We start from the raw sequence: 19,427 nt of genomic DNA on the forward strand, positions 1-19,427 counted from the left end.
AAAAACCCTAGGGGTAGGCAAACAACTCCAGTCTGTGTCATATGGACTGCCTCCTCCTTTTTTCTTGAAGGGGAAGGAGGCAAGAGAAAAGAATGACCCACATGTAGTACAGGTACTGCCTACTGGGGCTCCAGATCCTAGTGGTCTTTTAAGTTCCCAGGGATGAGCACAAGACACTCAGATGCCCCAGCTGCAGCTGCACCAGGCACAACTAACTAACAAAAGGAAGCAGCTTCTTCAGCCTTAGCCTGAGGGCCAGGCAGGGTAGCAATCAAGGCAAGGGGAGGAAGAACCTGTAATAGAACCTCAAGCCCTCCCACCCCCACTGCCATACCCCACTCACCACTGGCAGTCGTGACTGCAGCATCTGGAGCTCATCGTAGCCATAGATCTGTGTGAGGACCAAAAAGGGTGTTAGCAACCACACATGACTCCTAGGAAGCTCAGGCCAATGTGGGGGGCCCAAACAAGATGGGAGGATAGGGCACACTCAGGAAGGGGATCTGGATAAGGTGCTTTGAGAAGACACCCTGCCATGACAGGGAGAAATACTAGGGGTCCAACTGGCAGAAATGGAAGGACTTAGGGAAGGAGTAGCAGCAACCCACAGCTTCCTTCACCAGGTCCTGCCAGGTGCCAGGCTCTGAGGGTGGGGGAAGCTGACAGGGCCAGGAAGCCCACCATGCACTTACCGGGTAGGCAGGAAGCAGTCCTCCAGGGCCCACGAGGTACTGGTTGTGCAGCAGGGGAGGCACCCCCTGAGGCAAGTTGGGGGGTGCTTTGCCTAATAAAGCAAGTCAAAAGAAGTGAAGTGCCTAGCACAGAGAGTAAGATTCCTCAGCTACTATGGGGCTGGGGGTGTTGAACTCACTGTCCTATTCCAGCCCTAAGTGGGGCCATAGCCAAGAAGGAAAGGCAATGGCCGAGAGATACAGAGGTCTGTGCTAGGAAGTGAAGAGACAGAAAGCACGTGTCCTGCCCTCAGGCTGTTGCCATCCTGGGACAGAAACACTGCCCCGCCCCCTGAAGGTCACACTGCACTGGACAAACCTGAAGAGAAAGAACAATACACCTCCTCAGAACAGAAGGCTGGGCATTGCCAGGAGGGACAAGGTGTGTCAAAAGTGGGTTTTAGCAGTTTCTACCAAATTACAGTTTGCTTGGCCCACACAGACTGCCCAGCTGTGCCTGACAGGCAATCAGTCACATAAAATAACCAGGACCCAAAGATAGCTGGTCTCTGGACCCTCTATGTCACCATGTCATTGCAGCTCCAGGGATGAACGAGAACAGAAAAGACTAAGAAGCTAGAAGCACAAAGGCTGCCAGGAATCCTGCCCAGGGGAGCCCATCCAGAAAGACCAATTTCACCCATCCCCACCCACATCAGCGGTGGAAGGACTGGGCCTCAAGACATCAGTGGAACAGAGAGGACAAGTGACCTATGGAAGGGCTGAGGGAAACTATGATCCTCAGAGGTGCATGGCTGCCCACCATATCCTGTCAACCTCTGGGCATCCCCCCTGGGACCTAGTGTGCATCTGGGAGGGGCTGGGGATAGTTGGGAAAGGCCGCTGGGGCACACACCTGAGGTCACCAAGGGCGTGGCTCTGTTACTGCTGGGGGCACTCACAGTGGTCCCACCCAGGCAGAGGCTGGTCCCCGTGTTCACGCTGCCGAGTCCTGAGGATGTGGCACTCGATGCGGAGGTTGCTGCTGTTGAGAAGGTAGCTGAGGACTGGAGGGAAGGAGTGCTCTCCACACTAGCGTGCTGGCAAAATAAAAAATCCAAGTCATGTGGATCTGGGGGAAAGTATGGGAGGCAAGAGAACCTGGCCTGGCATTTGGGCCTGCGGTGCTGAGGTTCTGACCTGAGGGGCTCTGTGTTCATTGCTCACATGACCACACATTAGCCCCCATGGCCCCTCATACTGCAGCTAGGTTAGGTCATCAGAACACAACTTTTAAGTATCAAGACTATCAAAACGGAGCTTTATGACCAAAACTGTCCTAAAAATCCTTACAGTTGCTCATGCTCTGGTATATGCCACAAGGCTCGGAAACCCCAAGTAAATCTTAAATGAACACAGACCATCTGAATATGAGGTGAGAACCCACCTCACAGAAAACAAGTAGTCTCAGAAGAGATGAAGAAGAGGCCACAGGCAGCCAGGCCCAAGTCAGAGCCTTCTGGGGATGTCCTTCCATTAGGCTTCTTAGCTACTCTGATCTGGAAGTCACAGGTGGCTGAGAAAGAGAGGCCTTTGCTCCAGAACGTGATGACACTTTGCAGGCCACCAGGACCTACCTAGAAGGGCATGACCTGCCCTGATGTCTACTCAACAAGATCCACCTAGAAAGGAAGGGTGGAACCCAGAAGAAAGCTCTGAAGAGTCTGAGTTCCAGGAATCCTGCCTAGCTGCTCAGCTTCAGCTGATAACGGGGAAGAGATGCACCTGGTTGGGCAAAGCAAGGCCCAAAGAGGAAGGGGAAGGCTTTATAAGACTGAGACAAGGGAGAGAAATTAGGGGAAAAGGGGACAACTGTAATTGAAAAACAAACAAACAAAAAAAAAAAAACAAAAAAAAAAAAAATGACTGAGACAAGCCTCTAACCCCGAATGTGTGCAGAACAAAGAATCCTGGAAACTCTTGAAGGAGGAGTCAAAGAACAGAAAGCCCCAGGAGAAAGGGGCCACTGTGTGCTCTGCTCCCCCTCCAGCAGATAGCTCTGTAGGTCTCAGCCACACAGGCTGCCCAGCCCGTAGCCTCAGGGCTCTAACATCCAAATTGGTTCTGCAAGGTAAAGACAGGTAAAGTTACAGTCTCCTGGGACTCCCCAGGATTCCTGCTCCTTCAGCCTAGGTAGACAGAACCCAGGTGAGGAGAACCCAAGGAACAGGATGAAGGCTTTGCAGGTCTGCACCAGCCAGAATGCTCCATGCTCCTCTGCAGGGGGCCAGGCTTACCTCCAGAAGCAGCTTTCTAGAGAACCAGGTCCTGGTTTGCTGAAAGGAACTCAGGAGGCATCCAGCAAACCTCTCCTACATCGAGCTAACCCTCACAGGGCTTTTATCTCTGCCCCTCACCTCCCAGACCCGTGAGGGCAACAAACTGGTGCAGTAACAGGCCTCCATTCCATTTACAGGGCTGGCTCAGTGCATCCAGTGGGGCTGTGCAGTCAGCTCCTCAGAATGGGCCCAGAAAGCAAAGCTGCACCAAACCTTCCACAAGGACATGACGGCCTGGAAAAGACATGACTTCCTCCGTGACCTTACAGTGACAGAGGAACTGATATATCTGACTATATAAAAAACAAAACTATTTATAAAAATGACAAATGTAGGGAAAATATCTGTACCTCCTATCACAAAGGCCTACTTGCTAGTCTCCCGAAAGCAGAGTGCTACAGACACCAAGAACCTGACCAAAAACTGAACAACATAAATAGCTCACAAAAGGAAAAATAATACTTATAATACTTCCCAATATGTAAAAAAGATAGTCAAACTCATTTAATTAGAAATTATGCTGTCAGGTAATTTTTCTATTAACACAATGGAAAATCAAAAATATTCAATACCATTTCAGGAGGCGGTAGGGAAACAGGTCATTTCATTCTTTGCTAGTGGAAGGTAAACAGGTTAAAAATCACTATGCAGAACAATTTGGCAATCTGTATAAAATGAAAAATGCCTAGCAATTCCACACTAGAATTTACCCTCTAGATGTTGGTGCATAATGAAACACCATAGGTAGAAGGTTATCAAATGAACATTGCAATACCAGTGGAGGACTGATTAAGTACTGTAACGCAGGAGAGCTATGGAAAAAAGAACAAAGAACTCCGTGTTTCAACATAGGAACATCTCAAAGATATACTAAGTTAAGGAAAATGTTGAAAAGGACTATGTATGCAACTGCCACTTCTGTTATAGAAAAAGGGCAAAGAAAAATGTGCATATGCATTTACTATTTTATAAGTTAAAAAGAACTCTAGAGCATCAAGAGGAGAAAGCGGTAGAATCAAGCAGATGACAGAAAACCGTTTCAGTATATGTACACCTTCTTACTCCTTTCATTAATGACTCTTAAACTACGTTAGCAATGTGGCAATCCTGTGACATTAACAAAGTGTTGGACCCACTGGATAAGGCAATTCTGGCCATGGCCATTTGGACTGTATAATCTGGAGTTTCTTGCCAAGACCCAGAGTGCTGCTAACCCATGCGGAGGAGAGCACTGGGCTCCAATGCACCAGTGCCTGGGGAACAGGCAGCTCCCACTCCCACTGACCCAACTTGGGGCACAGGCAGGTGTGCAGAGGTATCCACCTTGTGCTCTGGCATGAAGATGGTGCTCTGTGTGCTTTACGACAAAATATCCCTCCTAATATCATTTGGAAAACTAGAGTTTGAAAGCCTCAATGTTAGCCAGATCGTGATGGAAGGATAGAAATGACCCTTTTCCATCCCCTCATTCTGCAACAAATGACTAGATTCTTCTTCAGAGGAAACAAATTTCTCCAATTTCCTGACACCTCCATTCATCTGTACTCAAAGCTTCCCTCCCTGCTTGGGGACTCTTCCACTCCAAACTTGGAGAGAGACATTTTGTCCTTCTTTCAGGTACCTTTCTTTCGATCCACCTTTATGCTCAAGTTTCTCCTAGCATTTAGTTAAGTATCTTCCCACTACCCTGCCTCCTCATTATTTCACAACCATTCATGCTTCAACCCGCCCCAATCTAGACAGACCCCAGCCACTGCAACCACCCAATTTCAAACCTCGAGAGGCCACACTTCAACACCATCATCTAGGACTACTCTTTGGCACACCAGAACTTCCAGCTGACACCCACTTGTACTTCCTGTCTTGCCTTTCCACATTCCTGACTTCATTCATCAATAGCACCCTTCCTAAAGCCTCTGCCTCTGAGTTGGGGAAACGGCCTGAGGTGGCCAGAGCTAATAGTGAACAGAATACCTAATGCCACAATTAAAGTCCCCATGACCACCAACAAATTGACGGCCCTGGCTTGTACCAATGACTAGGGTATGAGCCAGGGCCGTCAGTCTCAGAGAGTTATGCCTGTGCACATGGCAGAGGATGGATATTCTCACATAAGCTCTCCCTTTTCCATTCAAGCATTTTCTCTACATAGGCCTTCACAAAGTAACAGACAATTATGCAGGAAAAATGGCCTCGATTAAAGTTGACTTTTAGTGAAGCCCATGCTTAAGTTAGTAATGAACCCACTTTCTTCTAAAAGCTTGCAAATACTGTACCTCAATAAAACATTTCCCAGAAAATAAATCACCCCTGTTAGGCAGAAAGGTGTCCTATAACAAACAGGAAGCTCAGTGAATTCTTGGGAGTAAATTCACCACCTGACAGCCCTGTCCATCACATCTCAGGTCTAGGGAAGCAACTCCTCCACAGAAGCGTGAACTAAGAAAGCAAGATGTCTTCCATGGTGCTCCAAACACATACTTAGATCAAGACATTATAGCCAAACAATTCGACATTATCTCGGGTATTTAAAACCCACAAACTAAAGGCCCACATGCAGGTGAGTAAGCTCCAGGCGCACTGAGCAGGGTGGTGGAGGGGGAGCCAAGGGGATACTCACTGTGTGTGATGTGCTTGAGGAGAGCGCTGCGTGTGCAGAGGAGAGGCTGCTCTGATGGCTGGAGAGTGAACTAGAAGACAAAACAGAGCACCCCGCCCCCATGTCTGGGTGAGCTAGATATAAGCTTGCCTTGTCCCTTCAAGAAAAGCCCCAGCTTCACACCCAGCACCTGGAAACCCAGTCCAGGTGACCTGGTGGTTAGAATGAGCTAAAGGAAAACCCGCCACAAAGATCTGGAACATCCTGTCCTGGGAAATCTCCAAGGCCAGCTTCAGTAAGCTATAACCATCTGCTTTTTATACTGGAAGAACAGGATTGCACTAAGAACACTATCAGCCTTGGAGACCCCATTACATCACTGTGGGTGAGGGAAGAAAGTTTCTATGTTCAACCCTACATGCCAGATTCAGAGCCTGAAGTGCCATCAAATCCAGAGTTTAATTCAAATGCTTTTGCTCCTGGCTTAAAGGGAAAAAGAGGTGAACTCTATTTAGAAGACACAAGGTGATGCCCTGAATGGTATGGCTCAATGGGTTAAGCATCATCTTGCAAAGCAAAATTGGTCATCGGTTCCATCCTCAGTCAGGGCATATGCCTGAGTTGTGGGCCAGGTCCCCAGTTGGGGGTGTGAGAGAGGCAACTGATGGATGTTTCTTTCTCACATTGATGTCTCTCTCACTCTCTTTCTCTCCCCTTCCTCTCTCTCTAAAAATAAATAAAAATATTTGGAGGAAAAAGAAAAAAGACAACGTGAGAACAAAATGAAACCCATTCTCCTATACCTTGTTGTAATAATTTGATCTGTGAAGCCATGACAAGTGTTAAGTCAGAGACCTGCTCAGGCCCTGGCTGGTGTAGCTCAGTGGACTGAGCGCCGGCCTGTGAACCAAAGGGTCACCAGTTCGATTCCCAGTCAGGGCACATGCCTGGGTTGCACGCCAGATCCCCAGCTGGGGGTGCGCAGGGGGCACACAAGAGGCAACCACACATTGATGTTTCTCTCCCTCTCTTTCTCCTTCCCTTCTCCTCTCTCTAAAAATAAATAAATAAAATCTTTAAAAAAAGAAAGAAAGAAAGAAAGAAAAAAGAGACACCTGCTCTGAAATCCAACAGCATTCTCACTCTGCATCAGTGACAGGAACCTAGAGCTGGGAGAAGAGGCTCAGCTAGTGGCACTCTCCTGAGGGTCAAAAAGAGGAGAAGCAACCCCTTGGCTCCACCCTACATTCCTAGGGGGCTGAGTGCTCCGTGACAGCAGAGGCATTACAAGCATGCAAAGTTTTCATCGCTGGTGCTATGGTAATCCCACCCAGCCCAAATCTACTCTAGGGCATTATTGCAAATGCCAGGACATCGTACTAGGGGCAACGGTGGGATTTGTTCATGGAAAAAGCCTTCTGTAAGGGCTCCAGGAGTTTGCCCCAGTGGGCCTCTCATTCTGAGCCCATTATTTTCCTCATACCTGCTAAGCTGAGAGAGGGGGCTGCTGGACAGGTCACCAGGCTGAGACAAGGAGGGTAAAGTGGCAGTGTGCTGAGATGTGGAGGGTAGAAGTGTGCTGCCGGACGTGGTGCTGGGCAGTGAGCCCACAGATGGGAGGGTGGAAGGAGGGTCTGCTGTCTTTGGAGCTGGAACGGATGAAGCAGCTGTAAAAAACAGATGTGTTTAATTCCAGATCCAACCATGAGTATCTGAAATATGCTTAATATCTATGACTTGACAGGATCAGTTGAGACTTACACAAAGTTACATTCCGTACAGAAAATGCCCAAGCATGTCTCTAGACAGTCTTCTGTCAGATATGATTATTAGAATGCCATGTGATGGTAAAATGCACAGGGCCCAAGGAGACTAGGAAATGACATGTTTATAATCATAAACTTCCCTATGATGTGGACATACTTCTCCCAACTAAAGGAAGCTGGTCAATCCTAAAGTCACAGCCAGAAAGAGGCTCTGAATTTGATATATATAGTGAAGCAAAATTTACTTAAAAAGTACAACAGGGGACAGAGAAAATCTGGTGGGCAAGACCACCTAAGGGCTAGGTCTTTGCTTCTATCAAGTAAGTATCAAATCAAGCAGACCTTGTGAAAGCTCAAAGCCGGTTTAGGGAAGGTGGGTGGGGGTTGAGAGCCCCAGGCACACACATCGTTGAGTTACATATGCCTACAATCTGCAGAAAGAACACACTGCTGCTGTCCAGCACCTACTTGCAAAGGCACATGGAGCACTTCCCTCACTTGTGCTTGAAGAGAGTAACCTCAGAGTACATTAGGCTTTTAGAAGACCATGAGTGCAATCAATCCCAACCACAGAAAAGACTCAGTTTTAGGGTCATGCACACATATGACTTGAATATATGCTTGGAAATAAAGCATCATCGTCTTTTCCGGTTAGGAAGGAGTAACCTTACCCTCCTGCAGCACTCCCTGAGAGCCTAGTAGGAAGGAAAATTCAAAAACAAGCACGGGCAGCAACAGTCTCAACATAAAATATGGTCAATTTTTAGAGTAGCCCTTACTTTCCTGAGGCTTGCTCTTTACTGATACTCTATTCCAAATACAATACCCGTTCTTACAGAAATAAGATGAAGACACCACAGATGTCCCTGATCTAAAATGCAAACCCCGTTAAGTTAGTCATGGATCATGCTGATAACAGGTCCATATAAAGCTTCTCAAAGAACAAGTATGTGCGTGTGTGTGAGTGGAAGGGAGAATGGGTGGAGAAGAGAATGGGAGACAAAACTTACCTAAAATTCATGCTATGTTTTCCAGACATTTCATATCTCATTATCTCATTTAAAAATCTCCAACTAATCTAGTACACCTCTGTGTATTCTCAACCCCATGACCGGACAAACGGAACTTGCCACCATGGCTTCTGAAATGAGAACTTCTGCTGACATCCAAGGTTCCCAGAGCTACCAGCGTGTCTCCAAACAGCTCTGGCAGCCCAGCAATACCAACACTCTGGGTAAACCACACATGTCATTTCAATTATGACTGAGGCCCAGTCCAGGTCTGGTAAAATTCCATGTCCATGCTCCAAAAAAATATTGTAAATAAAAAAGAGAGTCTTTCCAGCTTCCATACTCAATACCCACTTGCCTTACTGAATGATCAACAAAAAAATCACTATAAAAAAATCACAGATAGGCTCACCAAGAACAAAAAACAAAAAAAAAAAAAAAAAAAGGAAAAAAAACAACAACCAAAAAACACCTAACAGGGACTCATTCACCTGCGCTATCTCCAGTGATCACTGAGCTGTACTGGAACTAGGGGGAGAAGGGAAGAGACCCCTCATTTTCTCCCAAGTGTTCAGAGTGAGCAACATTTTATCTCTTTCTAGGAACAGTCTGTCAGAACCTGCAGGCAATGAACATGTCTTTCCTGAACTAGCACACCAATTTTTGCTTTTAAAGTCCTTTACATTATTGGAGTGGGAGCCTTCTGACCATCTTAGAACCTGTACCTCTGAGCAAAGCATCTTTTAAATCAATACTATACTCTGGGTACAGTCTGACTAAGGCAAAGTAAGACTATTACCTCGTTTCTAATAATACCACCAGCTACCACCTGGTCAGATGGGCATCTCTAACTAAACTTCTAAACCCTACCAAAGAAAGGGTGCCAACAATGGACGAGAAGTAGCTATCAAAAAATTTTTTTAAACTATTTTTGCAGAATTAGCCATTAACCTATTGTGTTCCCCATAAAGTCAATGATGTCTTTTTTTGTTTCTGTTTTTTGCTTGGTTTCCACCAGCCACAACACAATCAGTTAGCTTATACACTTACTGTCTATTGTCTGCTGACTTCGACCACCACCATGTCCATTCTATAAAGAGAAAATAAAGTAAGTAAACCCACAAAATCAAAAAACTCAAGAGATGACTTTCTGTTGGGATTTAGCCACAAACACATGGAACAATCAAGGAACGATGACCTGTTTTACTTTGTCTTTTTATAAAATGAGGGGCAATATGACAAATACTTTTTATATTTTTTAAGTTTTTAAAAAGATGTATTTATTTATTTATTTTTAGCGAGATGGGCAGGGTAGGGAGGGAGAAAGAGAAGGAGAGAAACATTGGTAGCCTCTTGCATGGCCCCAGCCGGGGAACTGGTCTGCAGCCCAGGCATGTGCCCTGACTGGGATTCAACATTTTTGAAAATCAGATTGGGAATTTAGGGAAGTTACTAAGCATACAACATAAGACCCAAATCACAGAAAACAGTCCTAAAAATTATTAAGCATTACAAATAACTTAACTCTCATATTGAAATCACCCGAAAGAAGCCTTCCTGCCTCATGTATAGTCTGCCTACCAATCATGCAATAAAGAAAAAGTTTCCAGCCCTGTCTGGTGTGGCTCAGTGGAGTGAGTGCTGGCCCATGAAACAAAAGATCATGGGTTCGATTCCCAGTCAGGGCACAGGCCTGGGTTGCGGGCCAGGTCCCCAGTTGGGGGTGTGCAATGGGCAACCAATCAATGTATCTCTTGCACATCCCTCCCTTCCCAGAACTCCCCTCTAAAAACAAATAAAATCTTTTTAAAAAACATTCCCAAATTATAACAAAGACAACTTACAAACAAGGGTAATATTTTGTAATAATAGCAAAATAGTTCTCAAGAGAAAAAGAGATGTTACTCTGAAACATGGCTTTTCTGAACTGGGTGGGGGAAGAGTGAGTTAGGACAGTGCGGTAGTCCCCAAAAGAGCAGAACACGGAAACAACTGGCATTTGCTTAGAACCAACTCACATAGGAAACTTTTGCTTCCACAGAATGAGCAGGGGAGACACGGCATAGAGTAATTGATAATGGAGTCTACAAGGTTCAGACCCGGTCCCTAATGGGAGAAAGAAGCTAACAAAAATTTCCTTCTTACAAATATCAAAACTGTTAATGAAAAAGACAGACCTTATAGCTGTTACCTCTACATTAACCCAAATCCAGTACAATTTTTGTTCATGAAATGTTATTTACAACACATTTTATTCTTTAAAAAATTTCAAATTATTTACAAGCAATGTAAACAATAAAACAGAACTGCTAAGAAAAAAACCCCATGAGTTAAAAAGGTTAAAGTTAGGGAAAGAGAAATAACACACTTCACCAATATTGAGGGCAATCAAAGCTCTTCTCTTTCGCCTTCCTCTCAACTGAGATTACTGCTCACTAAACACATACACATGATGCCGAGCATGTGCATCCTGAACAGCACAAACCCTGACATACAACGAAGTCTTCTCAAAATCGCACCAGATCAAAAGACTAGAAAAGGGGAACAGGAAACAGCAGCCATCAGACCTGAGGAATATTTCATTCCCCCTTGAAAATTATTTTTAAAATACAAACACCAGACAAACTGATACAACACACGGGTCACATTATTTGTGGTGGGGAAATTCTAGACAGCAGAATGGTGGCAGTCAAAGTAAAGAAGTGTCAAATGGTCAGGAAAATCAGAAATCTATAGGGGTTTTAGTTTAGCTAGCCAAGCAAGAAATGAGTGGAGTGATATGTGTAAACAAAACAAGAGGTAAAGTCAGAGCTGGAATTGAGATGTCGTGGAGATAAAAGATTTAAGCTTGGATCATACATAGTCTGACATGTTTAGAAACTGTACGGACAAGCACTGTCCAAGGGAATGTTCTGCAATATTAGAAATATTCTGTATGTGCATGGTTCTGTATTCTAGCTACTAACCACATCTGGATATTGAGCATTTAAAATATGGTTAGCCCTGGTTGGGTGGCTTAGGTGGGTGGAGCATCTTCCCATACAACAAAAAAAGGTTGCGGGTTTGATCCCCAGTAAGGACACGCGTGGGAGGGAACCAATCTATGTTTCTTTCTCACATTGACTTTTCTCTCCCTCTCTCTCCCTTCCTCTTTCCCTAAAACCAATAAACATAATCTCAGGTGAGAATTAAAATAAATAAATAAACAAATAGACAGACAGATAGTATGTCTGAGGAACTGAACTTTTATTTATTTAAATAAACTACTACATGTGGCTAGTGGTTACCATATTGGAAAGCACAGGAATAAACTTTGTTAAGGATGATAGATCAGAAATACATGGCTTTTAAAAAATATGTAAACCTAGAAAGACAAATGCAGGTGAAGAAAAGGTAACTGACTTAGTTGACCTAGTTAAGACCAAATCCTAAGCCAGTAGTAAGTAGGGAAAACCAGAAAACAAAGAGCCATACCAGGCAACTCAGTATTTCTCTATCAAATAACTCTAGAAGTGCAAGTGGAGGGAGGGTTAAATGTAGGAGGATTTGTTTAAAGACTGCAGAGAATCAGATCCCCTCTTTCCCTCCCTTTGCATAGTTGGGTGAATGCCCCTCCCACCATTTCCCAGACGCTCTAAAATTTATCAAGAGGGAAACACATGGCCCAGGGTACTATTAAAAAATAGATGGTTCAAGTCAATGTGGACAAAACAAATATTCCAAGGGCAGCCTTCTTTTCCCACTAGGTTCTCATGACACTGACAGACAGGCAAAAGTCCTACAGGGAGATTAGAAGCAGTCCGTGGAGAATCTAAACAAAACAAGCTCAACAGAAAAGGCCCAAAGGGGCTGACAAAGGCGTAAAAGACAAGACAAGACACTGGCCTGCCCATGCTGTCCCACTTCAGCGCTCACCTTCAATCACATGCAACCCCAACCCCAAGCCAGAGCACTTAGTTAACCATTTAGTGTCAAGTAGGCAGCCTGAAATCACCAGATAGTTGAGGAAAATATCTAACATAAAAGATAAAAAACAAAAGTAGTAAAAAAACAAGAAACAAAAAACTTTTAACTAGAGATGTACAAATATCTCTTGCTTAGACGGAAACTTAGAAAATGTACCCAGCCCTAACCCATGTAGCTTGGCTGGCTGGGCATCATCTCGAAAAGTGAAAGGTGGCCAGTTTAATTCCCCATCAGGGCACATGCCTGGATTGCAGGTTTGATCCTCAGTCAGAGCACATGTGAGAGGCAACTGATTGACGTTTCTCTCTCACATCAATGTTTCTTTCCCTCTCTCCCTCTCTTCTCCTCTCTCTATAAATAAATAAATAATAAATAAATAAATAAATAAATAAATAAATCTTTAAAAAAAAAAAAGGAAAAAAATGTACCCAAATTTCTGCTAGGCCAATTCAACTATTTTTAATATTTTTATGTTATCATCCACTTTTTAAAAAATCCTCACCTGAGGATATGTTTATTGATTTGAGAGAGAGAAAGAGAGGAGGGAGGACGAATGAGAGACAGTGCACACATCAATCGCTTGCCTCCCATACACGCCCCTGATGGGGATCAACCTGCAATGTTTTGGTGCACAGGACAACATTCCCACCAAATAAGCTGCCCAGCCAGGGCTGTTTTGTTTTGTTTTTAAGATTTTATCTAGGTTTTGCTGTTGTTGTTTAGAGAGAGGGTAAGGGAGGGAGAATGAAAGGGAGAGGAATATCAATGCGAGAGAGAAACACTGGTTGCCTTCCGTACACACCCCGACTGGGGACCCAACCCGCAACCCAGGCATGCGCCCTGACCAGAAATCGAACCAGCAACCTTTTCAATTTGCGAAATGATGCCCAACCAACCGAGCCACACCAGTCAGGGCTCGGGTAAGACCCGGTCAGGGCTGTTGTTATCCACTTTCTAATGCAGCTCTCACCAGTAAAGCTTGAATATCTTTGCCTTACAAGGAACTAAAATATTACAGTCTCCTCTTACCCCATCCAAACCACTATGAATAATTTGAGTTTGTCCTTATACTAAGTTTCTGGGTTCATTTACGCACACTCCTGTGTGAAACGTGATTATAATGCAGGTTTCAAATGAGATGCCTATTGTTAGCAAATTCAACAAACTACAAGGATGCTACTAAAAAAGCCAATTTGTAAAAAAGAAAGTCTCGATCAAAAAGCTTAATTTCCAAACTACACTGAGCTCCAAATAGGACAAGAAGAAACTTGAAAGACCACTTACTGTGACAGTTCCTGGAGCTGACTCCGATGAACTCCCAGAGCTTTGGTATGCAACCCTGTTATGCACAGAACTCTGGTCATAGGAGGAAGACGTTGTTACTGGACTAGTGGAGCTCAAGGATGAGCTGGTCAGACTGGAGGAGGTAATGACGGAAGTTGTATAGGTAGAGTTCTGTACTGCACTGGTCATTGGTAGGGAGGTATTCAAAGAATCACTACAAAGAATAAAAGGTATGAGACAAATTTGTGTCAATTTCCATGGCTTCATGAAGAACAACTTCATCACTTTGTCACACTCTGAATTAAATAAACATGTCTACAACCAAAAGTTTATACTACTGAATTCTTTAAGCTTATTAACAATGCAATGAAGATTCAAAACAACCCCCCAGTCCAGCCCCACTTGCATAAAAGCTATACCCACCTAATGTAATTAACAGGCAAGGGGAGAGCTTTAAGAATCTACAGATTGCAGATGTCTGAGACCAAGGGAACCCAAGTAAATATCAGGTTTGGGCTCTGGAAAGAGGAAAGATTAACTAATGTAATAAAATCTAAAATCTGGGCTTCTCTATTTATAAAATATTCCACTGAAAGAGTTGGCAGGATATGAAAAAATTGCATCACTCAGAGATTACTCATAGAAATGTTAAAATGCGGTGGCCACTGTGGAAAATGCTCGATGCTTCCACAAATGGTTAATTATAAGTTACCATGTAACTCAGCAATTCCTAGGTATACATCCAAAGAACCAAAAGCACACAAAATCTATAACTGAGAGTTCATAGCAACATGATTAATACTAGCCAAAAAGTGGGAACCCACATGGCCATCAACTCATGAATAAAATGTGGTATGTATGCACAATATTATTTGTAAACAAAATGCATACATACTACAACATAGATGAACCTTGAAAACACTATGCTAAGTGAAATAAGTCAGTGACAAACAGCCATGAACTGCATGATTCTAGTTATATGCAATGTCCAGAATAGTCAAATCCAGAGACAGACAGATTATTGGTTGCCAGGGGCTGGGAAAAGGGGGAAATTGCGAGTAGTTGCTAATAGGTGCAGGGTTTCTTCTTAGGGTGCTGAAAGGAAAGTTCTGGATTAGGTACTGGTGATGGCTGCACAAATAGTCTGTCTCCACCAGGTGATTTCCTAAGCTTTATGTTGTTTACCTTGTAAACATAAGACTTCAAGTCAAAACCAGAAGTGGGAAGCTATGTACCTTAAAGACTTCGAATACAAGCTGATGGGTATCTGGTTACTATTTTCACTGCTTGCAGCTGATCCAAATTCAGAAAGAGAAGATTCTGATCCAAATTCCAAGGCGCCAAACTGAACATTTAATCCTGTGACATCTGCTGAACCAGGCATTTCCACTGCAGAAGCTGGGATCTGTAAAGCAAAGCTGCCATGTTAGGAACAGAGATCATGGATTCGAAGTCCCAGAGGTCTATACTAGAGCCAAACAAACACTGGGTTCCCAGGGCACACCTGGCAAGCCTGAGGAACAAGAAAGAAAAGGAAGGAAAGGCCAAAAGGAAGGAAAAGGAGTTGTATTTTTAAAAAAAAAAGAGACAGAAGGGAAAACAGCAAAAAAACAAAAACAAAAAACTAAAAGTTAACGAGAATGGGCAATGCGACCAACTGCTTCCTTAGATCAATAAGGGGGCGAGGGGCTGTGTTGTGGGTGAGTAAAGGAGGAGAACTCCTTAAAGCATTATCTGGCTCAAGACCCATTCATCCTCCATCTGTGGGACACAGCTAAACACACAAGATCATCAGATTCTTTGAGCCAGATACTTTAATTTGAATTAGTCTCTTTCAGCACAAACCCATTCCCTCTAATATTAGCCCAGTCACTCAGAAACTGCCAATTCCTCATAAAGCAGGAAGTTATGTGCTTGAAAAATACCATGTTCAGTTTCTGAGACTTGCTAACCCAACACTTAAGCTAAATGTTAAAATACATCCACCTCTGGACTGTGACTTCACCATGAAATGCCCACCTTGGAAGCCGGAGGTACCCGCCGCTTAGGGAGTTTGATGTGCTTAGGCTGTGGCTGGTGGGCAGACGCAGCAATGTTTTCAACAGTCATGCTGGGAAGCTGCAAGAGCTTGTTCACAGTGGAGGTACTGTCTCTGGGTGCTGACTCTCGAAGTTTCACCTGGGAAGGGAAGGACTCCAACCCAGGAGGAGGAGCCGTGACTGTCTGAGTCTGGTGTTGCTGTCGCTGGCTCAACTGGCTAAGAACTGGGGAAGGTTCAGGCTGAGATTTAAAATCTAGGAAATATGTAAAGAGGGGGTAAAAAAAAAAAATTAAGCAACAATCAATTATTTTGGCACATGTGTTTAGAGCTGCCTCTTTCACCATCACTGGCAGTGAAGAGTTATAGTCGTCACCAGTTTCTCCCAACCATCTTCTAGCTGAATCGCATCAGTGTCCTCTGTAAAGGCGTGCTGGTGCGTGTGTGTCTATATGTATGTGGGTGTAATGTACAGCAGTGGTCAAAAGTAGGTTTACAGCTGAGTACACAAAACAGTTTATTCTTGCATTATTATTTTTGTAATATGTATTTGTATTACAACTGTAAAGATACTTTATTTTTAATAATTTTATTAATTATGTTATTACACTTGTCACGATTTTTCCCCCTTTGTCCGCCTCCACCCAGCACCCCTATTCCCGCAGGCAATCCCCACACCATTGTTCATGTCCATGAGTCAGGCATGTTAAGTTCCTTGGCTACTCCATTTCCTGTACTGTACTTTACATTCCCACGGCTATTCTGTAACTACCCATTTGTATTTCTTAAACTCCTCACCTCTATACTCACTCTCCCACCCTCCCCCCCATTTGGCAACCATCAAAATGCTCTCCATATCCATGATTCTGTCTCTGTTCTTCTTGTTTGGTTAGTTTATTTTTTAGATTCAACTGTTAACAGATATGTATTTATTGCCATTTTATTGTTTATAGTTTTCATCTTTTTTCTTAAATAAGTCCCTTTTAAAACATTTCATATAATAATGGCTTGGTGATGATGAACTCCTTTAGATTTTTCTTGTCTGGGAAGCTCTTCATCTGCCCTTCCATTCTAAATGATCTCTCTGCTGGGTAGAGCAATCCTGGCTCCTTTTCATGACTTAAATATTTCTTGCCAATCCCTTCTTGCCTGCAAAGTTTCTTTTGAGAAATCAGCTGACATTCTTATGGGAACTCCTTTGTATGTAACTCTCTTCTACTCTTGCACTGCTTTTAAGATTGTCTCTTTATCTTTAGCCTTTGGCATTCTAATTATAATGTGTCTTAGAGTGGGCCTCTTTGCATCCATCTTTAGAACTCTGTTTCCTGGACTTGCATGCCTATTTCCTTCACCAAATTAGGGAAACTTTCTTCCATTATTTTTTCAAATAGATTTCCAATTTCTTGCTCTTTCTCTTCTCCTTCTGGCACCCCTTTCGTGTGAATGTTGGACCTCTTGAAGTTGTCCCAGAGGCTGCTTACGCTCTCCTTGTTTTTTCGAAATCTTTTTTTCTTCTTGTTGTTCTAATTAGTTGCTTTTTTGCTTCCTAATGTTCCAAATAATTGATTTGATTCTTGGCTTCATCCACTTTACTGTTGTTTCCCTGTGACTTATTCTTTATTTCAATTAGTGTATCCTTCCATTTCTGACTGGATCTTTTTTATGCTGCTGAGGTCTTCACTAAATTCCTTGAGCATTCTTGTAATCAGTGTTTTGAACTCTGCATTATCTTCCTTTTGTTTAGTTCTTTTTCTGAAGTCAATCTGTTCTTTCATTTGGGTCATGTTCTTTTGTCTCCTTGTGTTTCTATGTATTAGGTAGAGCTGCTTTGAATCCCTGTCTTGGTAGTGTGGCCTAATGTACCAGGTGTCCTGTATATAGTCCAGTGGTATAGCCTCCCCTATCACCCAAGTTGGGTACTCCTCTTGTTGTTGAGCCTTGACTGCTATCGGCAGGAGGGATTTACCCAGGACAGTCAGTTGCAAGGACTGGCTGTGAGCACTGACCACCAACCTCCACCCTCCATGGAGGATCAGCGGTGCAGGTGCAGGGTGGTGGTGCTCCAATGTGGTCTATAGCTGTCCACTGGGTGCATAAGCTCTGGGGTTTCCTGGGTGGTGCAGGCCAAGGTCGGCCCCCACCTGTGTTCTGCCCAGGGAAACCCTGTATGAGCTATAAAGCAATCTTAGATGGCTGTCACTTGTGCTGGGCTTGGAGATTCGCAGGTGAAGCCAAGCTGTGAATCTAGGCTGGCTGCTGCTACTACCCGGCCTGGGGCTACTTGGCAGAAGGTTCAGTGGCTGGGGTTTACTTAGGCCAGCTTTTGCTTATCTTGATAGGATTTAGGAAGCATGAGCCAACACCAGCAATTCATATGGAAAAGTCATGGTTAACAGTTTGGTTAGGCCCATAAGGTGGGTGGAACAGAGCCTCAAGGTATCTCCAGAGCAGGGCAAACAGTATTAGCTGTGTTGATGGAGTCTCAGATATGGCACCTGCCTGCCGGTTCTATAGCTCCTTGAGGTGAGGGCTCAGAAAAGGGACAATAGCTTCTGCACACCACCTTTCTGTCTGGAAGAAAGCTGCCCCCAGCTCTCACCTTGATGCCAGACACTTCAGTTCCTCCCCATATGCCACTGGTGCCTTTTAGGCTGCTATCACTGGTGCTATCACTTACTCAGAAGTAGTGAGTCTGAGTAAGTCTGTGTGTGGGTTCTTTAAGGGGAACTGCTTGGGACTCCAGCACTTTTTTCCAGCTACTCAATCCCCATTGGTTTTTGCAACCAGAAGTTATGGGGACTTATCCTCCTGGTACAGGAACACTGTGCTGGGATTCATGGTCTGGGGCTGGGACTCCTCGCTCCTGAGATATCCCTCCTGAATTTTTATTCACAACACGTGAATGTGGGACCAGCCTGTTCCGTGCCTCCACCTCCTCCTACCAGTCTGGATCGATGTGGTTTCTTTAATTCCATAGTTGTCAGACTTCTATTCAACTAAATTTCTGTCAGTTCTGAGTGGTAGTTGTTCTATATTTTAGTTGTAATTTTGATGTGGTTGTGTGAGGAAGCGAGCTGTGTTTACCTATGCCGCCATCTTGACCGGAAGTCTCTAAACCTAATTTTGACCCCATCCTCCCCGTATATGATAAATGGAAAAGGATGCCTGAATGTGTAGCTAATTTCTTAAGCAGAGAGAAGATTCAGTTTATGGTTAAGGATAGTATGGAGTGGCTATATACATCTGGCCTTTAGCTAACAGAATTATATTTTTGTTGCTTTATGGATTTTCTACTAAACTTCTGAAAATTATTTACTATTGTTTTTACTAAGTATCACATGTAGTATTACAAAATTCAAAAGATATAAAAATGTATGTGATAACTACCAACCACCTTTCTAGCAGTCTCCAGAGTCGTTACAGAGACTTTCTAAGTCTCAGTTACCTCACTTGTAATACTGGGGGAAAATAGTCTTTGGTAATAAACACTATGTGTCTGACCCAGAACTTCTTGATTTCCTTTTACCACCTCTGTGAGATCTGCCCTACACATTCTGCATAGTTTGCTGCTAAGGGCTTCAGCCTTTTCAGGTTTCATTGATCACTGTATTTGTCCTGGTTGTCTAACTCGAAAAAGTATACTAAAAAATATTCTTTATTTTATTTTATTTTTTAAATTATATTTTAGTTGTCCCAATTTCCCCCCCCCTGCCCTCTCCACCTTGCCCCCCCCCCAACTCCCTCAGGCAATCCC

The 19,427-nt window shown here is 43.8% G+C and overlaps 1 protein-coding gene and 1 non-coding gene across 7 annotated transcripts in view; both read right to left on the reverse strand.

Annotated features, from left to right (window-relative positions):
* The window catches only part of UBAP2 (ubiquitin associated protein 2), a 123,103-nt gene that overhangs the window by 4,542 nt on the left and 99,134 nt on the right, over nt 1-19,427 (reverse strand). For all 6 annotated transcript variants that reach the window (XM_090274290.1, XM_090274288.1, XM_090274287.1 and 3 more), the window contains 9 exons: nt 15,655-15,929; nt 14,871-15,040; nt 13,636-13,849; nt 9,436-9,475; nt 7,093-7,276; nt 5,631-5,700; nt 1,588-1,771; nt 693-784; nt 344-391 (listed from right to left, as the gene is read on the reverse strand). In XM_090274290.1, the coding sequence (XP_090130416.1) occupies nt 344-391; nt 693-784; nt 1,588-1,771; nt 5,631-5,700; nt 7,093-7,276; nt 9,436-9,475; nt 13,636-13,849; nt 14,871-15,040; nt 15,655-15,929 (1,277 nt within the window). The remainder of the gene's footprint in view (nt 1-343; nt 392-692; nt 785-1,587; nt 1,772-5,630; nt 5,701-7,092; nt 7,277-9,435; nt 9,476-13,635; nt 13,850-14,870; nt 15,041-15,654; nt 15,930-19,427) is intronic.
* Nucleotides 7,945-8,026, reverse strand: LOC150013310 (small nucleolar RNA SNORD121A). The gene has a single exon (XR_016510949.1). It is a non-coding gene; the product is annotated as a small nucleolar RNA SNORD121A (small nucleolar RNA).

This window comes from Furipterus horrens, unplaced genomic scaffold (genome assembly GCF_987537825.1).
Source record: "Furipterus horrens unplaced genomic scaffold, mFurHor1.1.pri manual_scaffold_4, whole genome shotgun sequence".
Taxonomy (NCBI): Eukaryota; Metazoa; Chordata; class Mammalia; order Chiroptera; family Furipteridae; genus Furipterus; species Furipterus horrens.